Genomic DNA, 21,040 nt, shown 5'->3' on the forward strand with positions numbered 1-21,040 from the left:
AAGAAAAAAAAAAGGCGCTTCATCTTACTGGAACAGGCTGTAGGGACCGATTAGCCTAAACAGCTTTGAAATTCCGTACAGAAATCTTACTTAGTGATGGAGCATATGTCAAGTATAACCCAGTTTTCTCCTCGTTCAAACAATTCAATTGCTAACTTACTATGTCATTACCAGGAAACTAAGCACATGAGTGGAAATAGGGTGCCCCAGTGATGTAAAAATAGCTGTGAATTCAGTTGCAAGATTTGAGTAATGTTCAGAAGAAGAAAGTTTTGCTAAACTGTTCAATCAGAGACTTGCATGATGGAACTGTTTTGAAATCCATGATTTTCTTAGATGGAAGTATAGAGGTTTCAGATTTTAGCAATATAAGCTATAGAAAGAGTACTTGAAGATGCCTCTAGTTAAAATACATCTTGGGACACAGTTTAAACCAGACATGACCTGCATACAAATACTGCACACTCTTAAAGATCCCTTTTGGAAATTACAGTTTCAGAATTTACCTGATAATCACAGGGAATCTGAAAGTTCCATGAGACTTGTGATAAAGCTCAGGGTGATCTCAAAATGAGGCATCACGGGATCTCTTAAAAATTCTGTCCCTTATCACGCTAGCAGCCAAAAGAAACATGAGCATCCTTCTTTTCAATTTTCTGATGAAGAAGGATAAAAAGGTGGAGTCACATAATAAGTGTTTATGAGTAAGTGGAGTGTTGGGAACTGGCAATTATGCTGTTTTCAGAAAGGTGAAGTACAGACCACCATAAACATCTACTTCTTGAAACCTTCAGTTGAATCAGTACAATGACACTGTTATCCTAAGCTTGACTACAAGATTGAGAAATAAAACTAGAAAAAAAAAAGTCATATTCCATAGAAAGAGTTTTGAATAATTCCAAAAAAAGTAGTTTTTGAGGAGGAGTACAGTAAGCTTTCAAACAAATCTAACAGAGAGAGATTTTCTAACAGAGAGAGATTTTTCTGTAGAGATTTTCTTAGTAAATGAGAACATAGACCATTAGGGAAAAAAAAGTGGGGTGAGTGGGTATTTTATTTTTTATTATTATTATTTTTAAACAAGGTTTCCCTTTTGGTAAATTGTGCACAGCAAAATTCAAGTATCCACCAAAAAATATTTGGTAGTCCTTAAGAAATGGAAACCTAAGGAAAACCAGTCTCTAAACTTAAAACTGGTATCAATTATAATAACCATGTAATCTGGACAGAATCCCTGACAACTCAGGCAGACACCTACAGAGACACCTGCCCTGCATGGTACAGATGCTATGCAGCTTAAACTTAGTTTAAATATTTAGTCAGAGCATTTTTTTAAACTTTCAGTATAGACAAAGCCACACTACAAGAGTAAACCATCCATATAACCTATTGATTTTCTTTTAAAAAGACAGGTGAAGGACATTGCATTGTATAACAATGACAAAAATCCAACAAAAAAAAATGTAAACTGGCTCTCAATTCAAAATTTGTATTCAATCCCCTGTCCCACACCATCTCTGCCTCTTCAAGATATTTGGGGCTTCAGAAATTGTTTACAATGTCACAGACTTAAAAAGACAATGCAAACACATTTCATTTGGTTTTAAATACAAGAATTTAAGCTTCTACCATGGATCTGTCTTACAGCATAAAGCATTCTTAACCAACAGTCCTGTTACCTAAAGTATTTTTTCTTTACTTAGATAATGAGAGTTTACAGTTAGAGTCATTTATAAAGCACAGGAACAAAGAGTTTCACATTATTCTCTATTTGTGGAAGGTGATTACCAAATCCATAAATCAATGCATTATTTTTAAACAAATTTAAATGGAAAAACAAATTATAAGTAAAATCTCCTAATTTTAATAGTTATCCTTTGCAAAAGCAAGACTTTATCCTACCCTATGACCACTGTCAATTTGCCAATTCTCTTCCAAGGAGAAATTCTGGTTCTGTTCATTTCTTCCAATAGAACTTATGAAATACTGTGTTCCATTACCTTCTGAGAAATCCCTGAAGGAATTGTCACCATGTATAGAACTCAACAGACCACTTATTTCTTTTTATTCAGATCACTTATAGCAAGCTAGAAAGGAAGCTAATTTTTTCCCCAAATTGATGCTTTTTAAAACATAATTGTACATTAAATTTTATACTACATTTTCCAGAATTACATCCATACGTAAAATGCAATCTTAAAATTAATTCAATAAAAAACATCATTTTAACAATTGCTTCTGGATTGTTTGCCTTCTTTCTAATCATATAATATTCAGTCACAACAACCTGAGCAACTATGTTATCAAAAAAGCAGTAATGTTCTGAGTCAGTATAAATATCACAAAGCACAGTTTTGTAAAGGGAGGGCATGCTGACCCAGGTTATCATCTTACTCCGTTAAGAATAAATACACTTCAGGAAAATTAGATAGGGATCTGAAATACTGTGCTGTTGTGAAAATCATGAAGTATCCCCACCTTCAACATGTTGTGATAAACACCGTGATGTTTCTGGGAAAATAGTTACGCACGGTCAGTAACAAATACAAATAAACTGACTATGTTTCTTCTCTGATTGCATAGTACAATAGGTTGTACCAGAAGAGTAGAAACCATAAAATAAGGAGAAACTGCAAGAAGGTTGGGTTAGGAGTACATAAGAGTACAGGTTTCATTTCTGAAAGTATTCAAAACAATACAGACCTTAAGGCCTTCAAACTGCAAATTCTAAAAGCCTTACAACACTGCATGGTTTCTTAACAGATTTTTTTTCCCTCTTCTTTTAAGCGTTATTGCGCCATTCCTATATTTTCATGTTGTACTTCAAAACCATCAAACTCCAGCATTAAAAGTACAGGCGACATCTTGTGGACCAGACACTTGTTTATATTGAAAGTACAGCCAGTTGAGCTAAAGCTTGTAATTTAAAGCTTCATGGAACAGTAATTTTTATGGCCTGATAAGTAATGGAGACAAACTTAGGTAACCCAGAAAGATCCAGACACATATATTTATTTAATAGCAAATGTTTACTAGTGAGACTGGAGAAACAATACTGTTTTTGCCCCCCTTCACTGCAAAGTACTGCGTGTACACACACATGAACGCAGCCAGAGAGAACAAGGAACACAATTACAAAAGAACATTAAACCAGTAGATAATTTATCTGTCCTGCTGAGAAAAGCTCAGGGAAGTGAGCCAAAAGAGCTGAAAAGAAGAAAACATGAGAGTACTAAACATAAGAAGGTGGAGATAGAGCAATGAAGTAAGATAGAGCAGGAACTTTAAACAGCACTCTCCATCTACCTACACTGATGCCACTTAAATGGGTTCTTGAAGTCTCAGGATCATTTACCTATGAATCCAACAGGCCACAGAGCTCCTGCCAGAAAAGATCTCTGAAATTACTATTTACACTAAACACACGTGGCAAAGTATAGCACTGCCCAAACATTTAGCTAGAGGGGAAAGCAAGAATTAGATTGGTAAAGAACATAACAGCATTTCCACTAGCCAATGCTTACATCTCAGAAATCAGCTACATAACTGCGTAATTTCAAGTGTATTGCTTACCTTTAATAGTTTCCTCTACAACTTCTACTACACGATCTATCTGCTGAACCTAAAAAAAAATGTCAGAAGGTCAGTATTTAAGCAGTAAACACCTGGACATACTTTATATAACTCATCTTTCAAAAGTGTGTTCTTCTGGATTAAGGGGAAGCAAACAGCTTGGAGGTACATTTTTATAGCCATTTTTTTCTGTGCATCTTCGTTCCTTCATCATAGTCCCAAAAGTAACTCTACAAATCATCACTTGTTTTAAAACATTTTTTGTCCTCAAAAATAGCAGGTTCCCATAAGTTCAGGAAAAGTCACCAAAGACATAGGAGAGAGGGATCCTATGGGCTCTTGGTGATAGAAAGACTGACAGACTTCAGGCCTTAATTGCTGTTTGTGGTCCATTTGGTCACTGAAAGGCTTTGGTCACCCAGGCAGTCAGCACCTGGGTAGCTCTACCAGCCACTGGGGTGCTCCCCTCTTCCCAGCCTCGGGACAAAAATAGCAGATGAGAGAGAACATAACAAGAAGCTGAGGATATTGTGAGGAAGATTACAGGAGAGAAAAATTATTAAAAGTAAGTATAGCAGGGGAAAGACACTGGAACACGGGGAGAAACTAAAAATACCATGGTCAAGGTCAAGAGAACAAGACATTGTTCTGGACTTACTACAGGGAGTGTTTGGAAATGGAAGGAAAAGCCCTAATATTTAATGATCACAACATAACACCTCTAGCAAATACGACAAATTTATGTTCTGGTGTTACACTTGCCTGAATTCACATAATGTTATAAATAGTTCAGACATTTCTTATTAAATATTCTTTATATAAAGTTAACAAGAAATAATATACCAAACGGTATATAGTGTAACTAGAAAGAATCTGCATTAACACTGCAAAATTAAACACTCAAATTCTAAAAGTTGACATTCCTCCTACAACTTTCATGCAAAGTGCATATTCTGTATAATGTTTAGTAGGGATGCACATATAAATTTATATGTAATGCAGAAAACCAACATTCAGAAAGCCCTACTGTGTATATTTACATTAGTTCAGAATCTTTTCCACAATGCTGATTTTTAAACACTGCTTTGGTCAGATGTACATTATAGACACTAGATTTAGTATGATTTTTGCAGTCATTTGTTTGGCGTTTTTTTTTGTTGTTGCTTTGTTTGTTTTGGTGGTTTTTGTTTGTTTGTTTGTTTCAGAAACAAGCACAAAAGTACAAGACACACAGGCATCAAGAGCTGAACCTGGTCTGCAACAAAGGAGCGTGGAACTTGGATCACTTGCATCAAAACTACTGAATCTATGTGCCCTTAAACCACTGGGTTTGTCATTTCCTGTAAACAAATGTCTGCACAATCATCTCTATTTCCTTTTCCAATTGGTCTAAAAACAGCTAAAAAAAAAAAAAAAAGATCATCTGGAGTTTGGTGTCTGATCTGTTCCCCACTGAAGTCAGTGGGAATCTGTTCTTTTCCTGGCCTGGATGTTGGATCAAGTCCATGTTAAACTTTTTTTTTTTTTAAAAAAAAAAAAAAACTTTTCACGCAAATGTGACGCCCATCTACAAGAAGGGCCGGAGGACTGACCCGGGAAACTACAGGCCTGTCAGTTTGACCTCAGTGCCAGGGAAGCTCATGGAGCAGATTATCTCGAGAGTCATCATGCAGCACTTGCAGGGAAAGCAGGCGATCAGGCCCAGTCAGCATGGGTTTATGAAGGGCAGGTCCTGCTTGACGAACCTCATCTCCTTCTATGACAAAGCGTCGCACTGGGTGGATGAGGGAAAGGCTGTGGATGTGGTCTACCTTGACTTCAGCAAGGCTTTTGACACCGTTTCCCACAGCATTCTCCTCAAGAAACTGGCTGCTCTTGGCTTGGACTGGCGCACGCTTCGTTGGGTTAGAAACTGGCTGGATAGCCGGGCCCAAAGAGTCGTGGTAAATGGAGTCAAATCCAGTTGGAGGCCAGTCACTAGTGGCGTCCCCCAGGGCTCGGTGCTGGGGCCGGTCCTCTTCAATATCTTCATTGATGATCTGGATGAGGGCATTGAGTGCACCCTCAGTAAGTTTGCAGATGACACCAAGTTAGGTATGTGTGTTGATCTGCTCGAGGGTAGGAAGGCTCTGCAGGAGGATCTGGAGAGGCTGGACCGATGGGCCGAGGTCAACTGCATGAAGTTCAACAAGGCCAAGTGCCGGGTCCTGCACCTGGGGCGCAATAACCCCAAGCAGAGCTACAGGCTGGGAGATGAGTGGTTGGAGAGCTGCCAGGCGGAGAAGGACCTGGGAGTGATGGTTGATAGTCGGCTGAATATGAGCCAGCAGTGTGCTCAGGTGGCGAAGAAGGCCAACAGCATCCTGGCCTGTATAAGAAACAGTGTGGCCAGCAGGGCCAGGGAGGTGATCGTCCCCCTGTACTCGGCTCTGGTGAGGCCGCACCTCGAGTACTGTGCTCAGTTTTGGGCCCCTCACTACAAGAAGGACATGGAGGTGCTCGAGCGAGTCCAGAGAAGGGCTATGAAGCTGGTGAGGGGCCTGGAGAACAAGTCTTATGAGGAGCAGCTGAGGGAGCTGGGCTCGTTCAGCCTGGAGAAGAGGAGGCTCAGGGGCGACCTTATCGCTCTCTACAGATACCTTAAAGGAGGCTGTAGCGAGGTGGGGGTTGGTCTGTTCTCCCACGTGCCTGGTGACAGGACGAGGGGGAATGGGCTTAAGTTGCGTTAGGGGAGTTTTAGGTTGGATCTTAGGAAGAACTTCTTTACCGAAAGGGTTGTTAGACACTGGAACGGGCTGCCCAGGGAAGTGGTAGAGTCACCATCCCTGGATATCTTTAAAAGACGTTTAGATGTAGAGCTTAGGGATATGGTTTAGTGGGGACTGTTAGTGTTAGGTCAGAGGTTGGACTTGATGATCTTGAGGTCTCTTCCAACCTAGAAAATTCTGTGATTCTGTGATATTATGGATATATGCCTATATTTACAGCAATCCACTCATAAATAAAGCACACACGAGCACTTATGTGGAATACATGCATATTTTCATACTTGTAAACATATCAATTTCATATAGAGATAAGTTTAAAAAAATATTACCTAAGACACTTACATATGTAATAGATTTTCTATTTAGATAAAAAAGGCAACTTTTTATGTATATGAATTTAAAATTATAAGCACAGACACAGGACAGTCTCTGCCAAATACATTGCCCAAAATATTATTGCTACATATCTCAATACTAAACTGTTTAAGTTCATAATAATTTTAAAACAAAACAAAACAGAAAAACTCAATGGTTCACAACCTGAATCACCTCTATAATTACTTTCTGTATATCTGGGGAATATTTGCATAGCCATGAACCCACTGTTAAATAAAAACGATGGGGGAAGGGAGGAATTGTATTTTCATTTTACCAGGTATATTAAATTATTCTGTATGTGTCTGTCAAGAAGAAGGTTCATGAAAGTAATTAAAATTATTCATCTTGGAGGTAATGAGAACTGCAACCAGGAATGGATGTGTGTTCGGCTTTATATGTTAGTTCCCACACTAAGCATTTTTCATTTGCAGTTATTGGAAATTGTTTGGCTAAAGCCCCAAGCCCCGAAAAAGAAAATACTGAATGCTTCCAATCTTCATTTCAAATATCTCAGTAAAACTGAGCTGAATCTGGTGTAAGAGAAGAGAAGTGTCTTGGGCATTCGTATTTGGAAAAAAAAAAAAAAAAAAGGAAAAAATAAGAAAAAGAAAAAAAAACTCAGACTCATGGTAATGAAGTTGCCTTGGCTGTACAGAGGCCTGCAGGATTCCTTTCAGCACATCTCACTGACCTTTTGGACAATTCTGTTCAGGAGTGGTATCAAGAACTGATAGTGTAACTGAAGTGGTATAAGCCTTCTTGACCAAATAATGTCTCCAACAGGCATTGAGAAGCCCCTAAAGCAAGAAGACTTAAAGTTCTTATTGGTACATGAAGGGCCACTCCTCAACATTCCTTTGCAGTGAGCCTGAAAAATCTGAACCTACAGGACCGACAAAAGGTACATTGCTGCTGGATATAGCACTATACTTAGATCATGTAATCTTGTTTCTAGTGTAAGTGTCCACTCAGTGGACTTTTTATCCATTATAGATGGTTCTCCATTAGGATTTGGGTGGAAAAAACTAAGGGCAGACTGAGGCAGACAGCTGAGCAGGAATACAGGGGAAAAAAAGAAGGCTGATGTACAAATCAGGGGTGAGATGGATATAGAACAGCAGCAGAGGCAGGGCCCAAGGGACGAAGGGGTAGCTAAAGCAGAAAACCAGCTGGAGAAAAAGCAAAGAAAAAGACAGTTACATCAAAGCATGAAGCCCAAGTTGAAACGAAAACCAGGAAAAATCTTTGTGCCTTCCTGGTGTGATCAGAGCTAGGCATTTAGTACAGCTCAGAAATGACATGCATCCAGCACTTAGATAGATGAGGAAGACAGATATCCATGCTGGGGCTGAAGCTACACTACAGATCACACCTGAACACACAAGTCAGTCACTTTTCAAACCACTCGCTCCCTGGACAGCCTGTCTCTCCCTGGGAGACAAGCCCTGAGCTCTCTGACTGAGCCCTAGTAATTAGCTAGAAGACTATACAAATGCACACATGGTCCATTTGTCATCAGAGAAAGTCCCTCAGTTCCCTTTGTACTGTCATTATCACATTCAACAGATGACTGCTGGATGTAAACAGCCCAAAGACATGCTTGCAATGTGCTATGTCTGCAATCTCACACTAGGTGATTTGTGACTACAGACAGACATGCATGTTTGAGGATGGTCACGCAAATTCTTCCAAGTGCTCAGCCATGATCTGAGTTGCCTCAGAAGCAGTATTAACATCCTGAAACTGTTTTGCGATGCAAACTGGAAAAAATATAACCTCTAAGAGAGCCCCAGTAATCTCTGAATACACTTTAAGGAGTAGTTAAAAGTGAGAGGTTGCACATTTACCCGGAAATTTTCTACCAGGCAGAACTCAGTAATCTCAGAACAAAGAACACCATCTAGAAAAGTGCACCCATAAATCTCAGAACAAATAATGCTATCTAGAAAAGTGCACCCATGTACCTAACACGCAAGTAAGAGAAACTCTTTCCAACTTTCTCTTCAGGCCAAGACCAAGGAAAGCGCCAAGACCTTGCAAAGACCCTACACTGCCATGCGTGAAGATGAAACGGTAAGATGTCATCCAAAATTTAGTGAAATAAAGACTTTGTTTTTTCAGTTTAATGTGCCCATTGAATTCAGGACGTAAGTATTTTGTGCGTCAAGAGATTTGAACCAAACTCCCTTTGAAGTGATAGGACCAGCATAAAACAGGTCTTCAGATGTCCCTTATCAACCAAAGCTAGATAATACGGGCTAAACTTCAGAAAAGCAAAGATAGCCAATGTATTAAGGGTCTTTTCCGAGTGCCTCAGGGTGCCTTCTCAGTGGCTGCAGCTACACAGAGGCTGGTTGTGAGAACAAGCAATTCATGAATGCCCAATGTTTTCTGAAGGACTGTCTGTTAATGGAGTCTGTGTGACAAGGGCATCCAAGGCACCACAGGAACACTGCTTGGTTCAAGCTGCAGCACCAAGGAAGCTGAGGAACGATCTGGCCAAACGACATATTGCAGAAGAGGTTGGAATGCTTAAGGCCTCATGACAGGCTACATAATGAAAGAAAAGGTATTCATCTTCTCTCCTTTTAATACAGCCCAGAGATAATTTTAGACAGTGTCAGCTACTGGAGGCATGTTTACACCAGAGGCACATTGCCCCTTACCAACTGTTGCAGTGCTCATGATTTCTGGAGTTATGCCACCGCCTGTTACATGGCGACTGTTCTGTAGGATTAAATCCTACAAAACGAGCATTTAAATTCCTTCAGAAAATATCAACGTTGCAGAGACAAAGCGTGAGACCTCTGACACTTTTGGCTGGCGGTTTCCCCCTCAGATGAGTCCCAGCTCTCACAGTGACTGACAAAGTTACCATCATTTAAAAATGGCAGGGATGCTCTCTTTAAAAACAACCTTCTCAAGGATCTTCCTCTGAAGTAAATGTGGGTTCTCCCCACAGCCTGCTTCCTTTCAGGCCAATTTTCCTTCTATCACAGAAGGTCTGAAGGCAGAACTCTGGCATCAACAGGGCAGTAACAACCCCCTTGAGAAAATACTCCTGGAGTATCTCCTGACTGTCCTTCCTCTGCCACAGTTGGTGTTTCCCAGAGAGAGAAATTTATCTGAGGTAACAACCAATGAGGAAGTACACCAAATATCAGAAAGAGACTATCAAAAAAAACAGTTCTTGAAGCCAGTAAAGGAGGGACAAAAGACCAGAAACGCTGCAGACTAAAAATTATTGTTGAATGAAAAAAAAGAAAGCCATCATCTCAGCAAACCAAAAAAAAGATAAACCCCAAAATGGTTAAAGCTGAGGACAGGGCACCAGGGACATGGGAAGGGGGCAGTATCTTGCCTGCACAGGTTGAGGCTACTGCTGATGCAGCCGCCATCTGGACTCTGCTTGTGCACACCCCGAGACAGAACATACACAGCACAAACACCTGAAGTAAAACAAGCTTTTTTCTTCAGCTAAGAAAAACCCTACTCATCTTTGATTTTCACTCCTGTAGATAAGAAATAAATCAGTTCATAAATAGATACATTAAACTTAGGTTAATATAGGTTGATCTTTGTTTAAAATAATCTTACAACCCACTCATCATATTCCTTAACATTTCAGCTCCAGTTCACCCAACTCTGTTTCGCCTCACCTTCTTTAGGCAGCACAGTCAGATGTTGCAGGCTAAAAGCCTGCTCAGCCTATGCCCTCTCTAAAGCCAGGAAAAGGGAAATACCCAGCTTCAAAAGTAACTTCAGATCTTCTAAAATCTAAATTATCTTAGAGATAATTATCTTCACTGGCCATAAAGGCAGCGGAGCAAAACAGACTCTCAAATTACAGGACCTCAGTTAGGCAGCATAAATCCAGGCCTTAATACGTAACTTCAAAAGGCATGTGACTAGACACTTTGACTTCAGAGGGATAACATCTGTGTTTAAAACCTTTGCTGAATCAGAAAAACACTGGCCACACTCATGGGCAAAATTCCGATTTAGGAAGGTATCCTGAGAACAGACTCTACACTGACCTGAAAGGGAAGCAGACTACCTCGGAAAAGCATGTTAACAATTGATGATCATTGCTAAACACTGACACAGCTTAAGTGCAATTTTCATCTAAACTAATTCTTATGCCCTTAATTCATAGAGCAGTATGTAACTGCTGTGGAAAGGAACAGTACCTCTTTCCACAGCAATTTTCAGTTTAAAATCGTGTGCTTCAATGCAATTCCTTCCTGACTCTCCAGGCTCAAGCCTCGTATCTGAATATCAGCACGGTAAGCCAAAGCCAGCCCGCTGAGTGCTTCTGACTGAGCTTGAACTTTGGCCACAAGTTGCAGCAGAGCAGCGCGCACCTGTTCCTTGGGCTTACAGCACGCTTTCCAAGAAGTTCTCCTCATGCAAATCATTCAAAATAAAATTCCATCTCATTTGCCTTTCATGAAGTACACACTGGATCTTTGAATTTATATATATTTACATATTTATAATAGGCTTGCAGCTAAAGGGCAGCTAACAGAGAGGCTTGCAATCTTTAATGCGGTCAGGTATTACAAACTCTGCAAGGTATGGAGGTATCATTGTGGCTGCGTGGCACATATCACAAACTGAACGGTACATCAACAATACAGTTCAATTATATATATGATCCTCATTTATGACACCAAAGGAGTAGCGATACACAGACATTTGGCAGCTTAGTAAGATGATGCTGATCTTCTATCATAATGGCACTTAGAACTGCTCACTGGAGGTTTTTTGTTTGGTTTGGTTTGTTTTTTTACAGAGAACTAAGGCACATTAAATTTAAAAGTGTACATCAATTATAGATGTACAGTTTAAGAAGTCAAGTGCCTTTTTTAAAAATGTATTTCTCATTTTTTACACCAAACTATTTCATAACAGTGCCACTGCTATATGTGCTATTAGAATTGCTCAGCATTTGAGTTTTAAACTCTAGCTTTAAAATTACCTAAGCTTGTCTTATAGAGTAGAACAACCACAGAAAAAGGTAATTAGGAGGCCACAGGAATTAGGAGAATCCCTACACAGAGATTTGATGGCTTCTGTGCTTCAGGCTCAACTCTGGCCAAAAAGTCTGTAGTAAATCTACTGTGCGCAAGACCTGCATATTCAGCCTGAAAAGTGTAGCAGCAGAGATGGGATTACCATGTTGGTGACATTGATTTTATCTTGCATAGATAAGAGACCAGGCTGAAATTCTTCTTCCCTTGGAAAATGGGTGTACAGCAGCAGAAGAAAGACAGTTTGTCTGTGATGCCTTACATTGGGAAAGATAGGGAAGGAAGCAGAATTTGGTCTTGACATTCTTATTCAGCAATCAAGGAGATTCATACATCTGCAGAGTGTGCCTTTAATGGGATATATATGTGCATTAGGCTCCATGCTTGCAGTATGCATGCTGATACAGTACACTCATCTCCAGTAGGTCTGACGATTTCAAAGTACAAGTGGCACAGTAATTTTGAAGCATCTCAGATATGCGGTGGGCCCTTAGCAAACTAATCAGAGCTCCAACATGGTAGCATTATTTCAACATCAAACACCTTAACTCTAGAAAAAAGTCAAAGAAACAAAACATCTCATTCCATTCTAATAGTTCAAATTATCACTGGAAACAAGGGTTTTGCATGCCTTCTGCATTCAACTCAGGAAATCAGGAAACACTACTGCTATTCATAAATACCAGAACATAGCCTACCTGCTAAACCTTTCAGTCTTCTTTGTCCTTCCCTTCCCTTCCTCTATAATCCCCACAAAATAGTCAGTATAGACTAAGTCACATATCCTTTTTTCAGGAACTTACAATGAAAAGCGAGGGACAACTTTATCTCTGAAAGTTACTGTTTCTCTTTGCAATACTACATGTTGTGCACTTGAGTTTGAAGTGGGTACAGTACTCAAAACATAAAGGAGTCGTTTCTGGAAACCACCAGGGTGTAAATGCTTGTGAACCTATTATGTCTTTTGTGTACACTGCACATTTGGTGTGTTAATTACTACCTAGAGCTTCCTCCTTCCTGAAAACAGCTCCTTGATCTTAGTCACATTATGTTATGGCTTACCTTATATAAAGGCTATGACAATGCCACAACCCACATTATTTTTTAGAAGTGATAATGGTTTTGAAGAAACACAAAAGGACAGGAACATCAGAAATTATAACACAGATATGAAGTTGCCCTTTCTTCCCTTCTGCCCAACTTGAACAATAAATAAAAAACAGTAGGAGTTGAGTACTGTATTTCTAAGGCACAGCTCAAAACAAGACTTCAGTTACTAGAATTTCACTGGTAATTACATCACAACTCCTTCATCATACCAAGATGAGCAAAAAAGACCTCTGACACACATTGCCTTTCAAAGCCACCCCAAAGGAGTTATAATTGCCAGTAAATAACCACTTCCTCAGCCAACATTAAAAAAAATAAAAAATAGCAGAGCTTACATAAGCAACTATTAATCAACTGTATCTCTCAGCCAAGGTGAAGATGAGACCAACCTGGTGGCAAAGATTGCCACAAGTACGCTCATAGGTTTACAGTTTTAAACCCAGATAGGTGTCCAACTGCCAGCAGAACAGTTTTTCAATTCTGCCAAAACTGCCTTTCAAGAAATATTTTGCAGTAGTAACATAATTCTTATCCTTTATATATAGCCATCCCACACACTCTTTGTAAAATGTGAAGAAAGCCTTAAATATACAAACTGAAAACAAAGACAATATCTGTTGTTGGCTCTGCTTCTGTTAATAGCATGCCTAAATTTTAAGACCTTTAAGCTTAAGCATCTAAGTAAATTTTATCTCATCAATGACAGTTAGAAGACAGTGTCCTTATTGCGTAGATCATATTTCAGTATTTCCAGGTCTAACTCAGTATTTTGGAAAGCTGCAGTAACAGCCTAATACAACTCCTAACAGAAGTCTGTCTGTAATAAATACTAAATGGCAAATTCTCTCATTAACCACTGGCTCTAGGCATCAAGATTAAAATGAAGAGGCTAATTTTCAGAAATCACATACTACTTAAAAAGGAAAGTGAAAAAATATTGGAGAAATGATAAAATAAAATCAAACTTCGGGTCCCCCAAACTTCCCAACTCATCAGAACTGAAATATCAGATGACAGCCTTGACCAAAGGATTGTGACATATTCATTTTATAGCCATGTAATATACTTTTTATCTCTGTCTTCATGCATGTAGATGTCTCCATATTTATTATATGAACAATCACAGGTCATATAAATCCATGAAATCCCTTCACCTTTTTTTCCCCTATCCTGCTGCACAGAGTAAATTGCACTTAATTACTTGAAGTCTTAGAGATGACAGAGCACCACAGTTCCCTTGCATGTAATTTGGCAAAGTAAGACTGCACAGTGCAATGGAAAATTTGTTTATTCATTTGAACTGTAACTATCAATGCATTGTCATCTATACAGATAAGTGTGGCATTTTATAGCCCCTGAGTATCATTTCTGAGCAATGAGTTAATTTATAGGCATTAGCATGTCACTGAGAATGCATCTGGAAAAAAAAAAGGGGGGGGGGGAGATAAAACGTTTTGAGTGACAGTAGTAATTAAAAAAGTCAATCAAACAGCACAAAGTCTATCTTTACAAAGAATTCCAGTAAATTATTTAATGAATTCATCTTCTTCCTAATCGCAAACTACGATTTTACTTCTAAATTACTTTGAACAATTGCGTCTTGTAAGCTCTTCTCCTAATGAAAGTGAAATCTTTGGAATATTTTGTTATTCTTCCTTTATCTTAGTTTCAATCTGAATTCATCAAACTGAAGTGGAAACACATTGACCTCTCTACATTTGTAATGTAGGAAAAAGTCATCTGACTTAACATAATACGAGACAATTTCACTCTGTAACTCACACACTGAATCCAATGACAGTGTTTCAATTCATACAGGCCATTTCATCCAGTTTTAATCTAAAGCCTTAAACAATGACAAATCTTTTCTAGCTTGTGCTTTGAATCTCAGATTTTCAGGAGGATTTTACAAAGGTGAATCAATTAGACACTATTGCTTTATCTCAAAGGATACTGAAAGCACTTCACTAGTTGAATTATGCCAAAAGCTCTCAGATAAAGCTTGTCAAGGTAAAGCTTGGTTAACTGTTTAACAACTCAGTCACTGGTGGATTTAACTCTTCAGACTGCCTCAGGTTTAACCAAAATGATCACTGCCTTCTGTCTTAATTGTACACGGGGGAAAAAAACAATACCTATCATCAGACCCTCAGCTGTGTCTGTGTTAACATTTTTGTTCTAGTCTTCTATACATCTCTCACTGATTTTAATACAGGGTGTATTTGTTCATCTTAATGCAAATAAACTGTCATATTTTAAACAATATGGCTATGGCTATCTTCATCCCTTTAAGGCTACAAATGGCACTTAAAATCATTTCTGCCAACATATCCATCTCGTTGTTCCCTCCTCCCACAACAAAGGAAATCACTGTGGATGCAAGAAAGCTTATGTACTGTATAATGCAAGGAGGCTAACAGAAGTACCGAGTTTCTCCACTGCTTTTTCCAGGGGGAAGTCAATTATGCATATATAATGACATTGGCCTATTGAAAACATTTATGAAAAACATTGGTTTCTAATTGATAAAGATACATACCCCTATAATACTTAAGCCTTTCAGGTAGTCCTGACGAGGCTGGGCTTGAGGAACACAGCCTGCTAAAACCACTTTCTTGTTCCCTTCTTGGGCTTTCCTAAAGAAGACAGACAGACCGTGTTAATATTTTCTAAATTGATCATTTGCAATTTCAAAGTAGTCATAGTGTGCATGCAACAAGAAAGCAACCACAGTGAACACATTCCCAAATCAGAATCAGCTTGTACATGTTTGGACCTCAGAAACAAAACAAAACAATACAAAGGAAAAACCCCGTACCAGAGTTCAGGCTACAGCACACGTGGCTCAGTTTGTGAAGTATCTACAGAGAGCATTACCATTGTACATCTTGGATGTAAATACAACTTTGAAAGCCCTCATCAAATGCAGCTAATCTTTGTTGTCCACAATGACACCAATTCACAAAGAATCTCATCAAGAAAGATGGGACTGAGAAATTGTGAGTCAAGAAAAGTTATACAGAGTGAAAGGGACATCCTATGCAGATAGGACCCACTAGTTCAGAACATAAGTAGCTATTTAATACCAGTCAGAAACGACCAATGACATCATTTTTCTAAATTTCTATTACAAAAATAAATAAATAAATAAAATCAGACTGAGTATTTTCAAGCTTTAATTGCTTGTCTGCTTCTCTTTGGCAGACGTTTGTGTGAATATTGACTTACATAATTCCTCAACGTTGGTACTACCTTAGCACCAAGTGGGAAACCAAAACATTAAGATCAAATGGATAACACCATTGATTTCTTTAGGAATATTTTAGTAATATTTTGACTCACTTTAAATTCAATACTGTGTATTAAGCCATCACTGAATCTTGGAACTATAGGAAGCCCTGAACAGAAAACAGTGGGATATAAAACCTTTGTATGTTCATTAAACTTTGAAAATCATCCATCAGCATATCGACCCTTTTAACAATGACTGCATCTTTGCCAACCGCCTGGCGAGAATTACATGGAGGGTTTTAAATTAGGTTTGGTGTGAGTAGGGGATTGAGATCTGAGCAGCAGCAAGACCCAAGCATTGTTGATGCATTAGAAACCAGAGAAACACCTGAGAAATGCCACATAGGAATTAGGGGTTCTTCCCTCAAAAAGGTGCCAGGATTGTGAGGAACAAAGTTGTGTTTTTGAAGTAGAGAATTATTTTTCTTTATTCCAAGGCAGTTGTGTAGTCATAATAAGGAGAAATGCTAAATAGGTAAGTGGACAGTAGAAGGCCTCGCTGTTCCAAAATAAGGTAGAAGTTTGAGAAAAACAGGATGAGCAGTGTGAGAACAGTAAAACAAAGATCACAAGTTCTCAAAACATAAGAAAGGAGAAATTAAGGGGTTGAAAAAAAAGAGAAATTGTACATATATGGTATAGAGGAGCATCAAGTAGCTTGTGAACCTGTAGTACTCAGCCAGTGAGGAAACAGGGGAGGTGATCAGGCGTCTGGTAATAGGGAATAAAAGGTTATGATTTGTTTACTAAAATGCGCTCCTGATTGACAGGATGCCCGCCATTGCAATCGGAAATAAAATAGCTTCACAGAAGATCCTGTCTGAAGAAAATCATTTGAGATTTTTCTCACAGGATCAACAGCCTGGCTGAACACTTCTATACCAATGCACACAGCATGGGCAACAAACAGTGGGATCTGGAAGCCATCATGTAGCTAGAAAACTGTAATATAATTGTTATTCCAGGAACATGGTGGGATGACTTACACAACTGGAGTGCTGTGATGGATGGCTAAAAGGGACTGGCTATGTGGCTATATATATTTATATATATGGCTATAATGGCTGGGAAGGGACTCTGTCCGGGAGTGGAGTGATAGGACAAGGGAAAATGGGTTTAAATTAAGAGAGTTCAGATTTAGATTAGATATTAGGAACAAGTCCTTTACTCAGAGGGTGGTGAGGCACTGGCACAGGTTCCCCAGAGAAGCTGTGGATGCCCCATCCCTGGAGGTGTTCAAGGCCAGGCTGGATGGAGCTTTGGGTAACCTGGTCTGGTGGGAGGTGTCCCTGCCCATGGCAGTGGGGTTGGAACTGGGTGGTCTTTAAAGTCTATAATTCTATGATAATCTGCAAAACAGTAGAGAAGAGAAGCACTGAATAATAATAGCAGACTTGCTAGGTCCGACATATGAGTTGCTCTAAGAAATATCATTCACAATTGCATGTTATATCACAACCTCCTGCCAGACTTCTGTCAAACTGGAACCTTCTACACACACATTTTTCTCCAGCAATATGTAAATTAATGGTTTACTGTTACGTTGAAATAGACTAAGTCATATCATAACATTTTTCATAAAAATTATCTTATCCAAAATACTCTATTGTTTATATGACTTAACACTCTTTGGCTTGCTTGAGCTGCCTCAAGCTAAATGCACTAGAGAAAGTAATGTTTGACAAGCACAACAAGGATGCTAAACTACCTGGAAATCTGGATGCAAAACTCCAGATACAGATTTAATGAAGAAAAACTTACAAAACTAGACTGATAATACAACCATTTCTGTTACTGAGTCACAATTTTCACTTTGTAATTATAACGTGGACAGATGTATTTGCAAATTATACCTCAAATGAAAATATAATCTCATAAGAACACAGGAATTGTAAAATTACAGAACACAGCCCATCTTGCCAAATATCTTCTGTAGGCAGCTGCATTAGTAATGAGGTATTTTGAAGGAACAAATTAAATATCCTATATACAGACAAGTGTGAATTAACATAAAAATGTATTACACCTATTATTTCATGTCTAATATAAATGCAGTAAATATATCTATAAAGCTTTCCATTTTCTTTTAGTGGAAATTTCAGGAAATCTTCAGATATTCATCATACAGAGCCTCATTGGTCCTCTACTTGCATGTTACAATATTTAATATAAATGTAAATCCTTTCATCTATCTACAGAAATTTCATCAAGGAAGAAAGAACTATGATGAAATGCTAATTTAGTACATTTCTTAGGCTGGGAACCTAGCAACTTGTCTCTAAAATTGGCAATCCTTTTCTTTCAGTGGTAAATATTTAAGGTTTCTGCGAAACTTCTATAGAGGTCACCTACTTCTACTTATCCAAGTTTTAAAAAAAATAAAAAATATATATCTACTTCATGCATTACCTAAAAATGTCACATACCACCATGTGACACTCCACTAGCTCAAAGGATAAAAATCACTACTTACATGGTCTAACAGACTCAACCTAACGCCTCAAGGCAAGACAATAAGACCTGTCTCCAGCAAACAAAGCACCCATCCCTAGGCAACTGTACATCTGGTATAATCTGCTGCTAGCAACAGCCTTCTCCATCTACTTGAAAACCTGCAGGTACTACAGAGGGAAAAGCTTTTATTCAAGTCTTTTTATCTGAAGAGAAAAATAAACAAAGTTTCCCTTGACACATTAAATGGCATTTTAATGTTATTTCATAGCTTTAACATTTTGCTATATCTTCTGGGACTATAACTGGAGCTAGGGGGAAGAAAGTTAAACTGAATATTCCTCCTAATAAGCTCTGCCTTCATTTAAATGTTTTTTAAAGTTGTGCAGGTCTCTAAAGAATAAAGAATTTTGTACAATGAAATTTTTTGCTTTAAAATGCAATTAAACAAATGTTGGAACAAAATTTTCAATCACAGTCGATTTTCATTGCATCCATGTTACAGTATACAGTCCATGAAATCCAGCATAAAGGAAAAACTGTAGTAAGGAACCTATGAAAATTTTTGTCTCATTTATCAAGAAAGCACTTCAGAAAATATGCACTCCAGCACTATATTGTTACCTCCTTTTAATATTGTTTAATGAGCCCTGCTCATACTAACAAAAGCCTACAAAAATTATTCTTTAGAAGTCTAGTTAGCACGGCAACTATATTAGAAAAGCCTTTATCCTTCAGAAAACATGAATAGTAATGAGAATAATACTTTATGGAATCTAGTAGTGGCATGAATAAATACATCTTCCCTTTCAGACATCTTTTGTATTTTTCAATTACATGATCCTTACCTTGAACTTTCCATTTATTTGTATCAGGACACATTTTCTAGAAATGCACTCTTTTCTAAAAATTGCAAGATATATAATTTGAAGAGAAATTTAATTAGAGCAATTCTGTTTCAAATAAAAGAATTATTCTAGCTCCTTTCTAAGTAATGGGTGTGGAACAAGAACAAGTGAGAAAAAACAGGGGTACAAAAAAAAGATCACTATGCAGTAGAGCACTTTTAAAAGATTAATGGTGAGTTCACAGATTACCCCCTGTATCCTCTGCACATATAGCCATTGCAACTGTACTTGCACTATCACATTGCCAAACTGGAATATTCTGCTCACAGTTTTATGCAACTGAAGGAACAAGGGTTCCTTTTCCATCACTTTTTTTTTGAGTTCCAAGAAAATTTGGTCAATAACATGACATGGATAAAGAAATGACTTCCACCCTTCAAAAAGGGTTAGTTACATCACCCATAACAGCTTGCCCATAATCAGCCATAATCAGCACTGTGTGTATGGCAACGCTGCTGGATACCATGGTAGCTGCTGCTGTAAGTTGTATGATTTTTTCCTAACTTATACAGCTATTCAGGTAGAAGCACCACAGGAAAAATAGCTGGGGCCCTTTCCTTGATGTTCAAACTTAGGGAAAGCAAATTAAGAAAAAAAAAAAAAAAAAAAAAAGATGACAAAGTTCAAAGATTGATTGAGTGATTCCACCACTCCCCTGGGCACGTTCCAATGCCCAAGAACTCTTTCCAAGAAGAAATTCTTCCCAATGTCCAACATAAACCTCCCCTGCACAACTTGAGGCCATTCCCTCTAGTCCTATCACTAGTTATCTGTGAGAAAAGGCCAACCTCCAGCCCCCCACAACTTCCTTTCAGGTAGCTGTAGAGAGCAGTAAGGCCTTCCTCCTGAGCCTCCTCTTCTTCAGACTAACCAAGCCCAGTTCCCTCAGCCACTCCTCATAGGACTAATGAGGAGGCCCTTCCAGGCCCTTCATCAGCTCTTCTCTGAATGCATTCTAGCACTTCCATGTCCTTCTTGTAGTGAGGGGCCCAAAGCTGAACACAGTACTCAAGTTGCAGCCTCACCAGAGCAGAATACAAGGGCACGATCGCCTCCCTGGCCCTGCTGGCCACACTGTTTCTGACACAAGCCAGGATGCCATTGGCCTTCTTGGCCACCTGAGCACATTGTTGGCTTTTGACACCCCAAGGTCCTTTTCTGCTGGGCAACTTTCCAGCCAGTCTTCCCCAAGCCTATGTCGCTGCATGGGGTAGCTCTGACTCAAGTGCAGCATCCGGCACTTAGTCTTGTTGAACTTCATGCAGTTGAACTCGGCTCATCCATCCAGTCAATCCAGATCCCCCTGCAGAGCCTTTCTATCCTCAGGCAGATGAACGCTCCCAGCCAACTTGGTGTCATGTGCAAACCTAATGAGGGTGCACTCAATCCCTGCAACAATATCACCAACAATACCACAAACTACATGATTAAAAAATCAAATAAATACTAACAAACTACAGTTCTTCTCCAAAATCCATTGCTGATGAAATTAAATAATGAAGAACTGTTTTAACAATGAATAGAAGGC

General features: G+C 38.8%; 1 protein-coding gene across 2 annotated transcripts in view; it reads right to left on the bottom strand.

The window, feature by feature from the left end:
* The window catches only part of CDKAL1 (CDK5 regulatory subunit associated protein 1 like 1), a 422,830-nt gene that overhangs the window by 277,224 nt on the left and 124,566 nt on the right, over positions 1 to 21,040 (bottom strand). For both annotated transcript variants that reach the window (XM_035316554.1, XM_035316555.1), the window contains 2 exons: positions 15,402 to 15,498; positions 3,574 to 3,622 (listed from right to left, as the gene is read on the bottom strand). In XM_035316554.1, coding sequence (XP_035172445.1) covers positions 3,574 to 3,622; positions 15,402 to 15,498 — 146 coding nt within the window. The remainder of the gene's footprint in view (positions 1 to 3,573; positions 3,623 to 15,401; positions 15,499 to 21,040) is intronic.

This window comes from Oxyura jamaicensis, chromosome 2 (genome assembly GCF_011077185.1).
Source record: "Oxyura jamaicensis isolate SHBP4307 breed ruddy duck chromosome 2, BPBGC_Ojam_1.0, whole genome shotgun sequence".
Classification (NCBI taxonomy): domain Eukaryota; kingdom Metazoa; phylum Chordata; class Aves; order Anseriformes; family Anatidae; genus Oxyura; species Oxyura jamaicensis.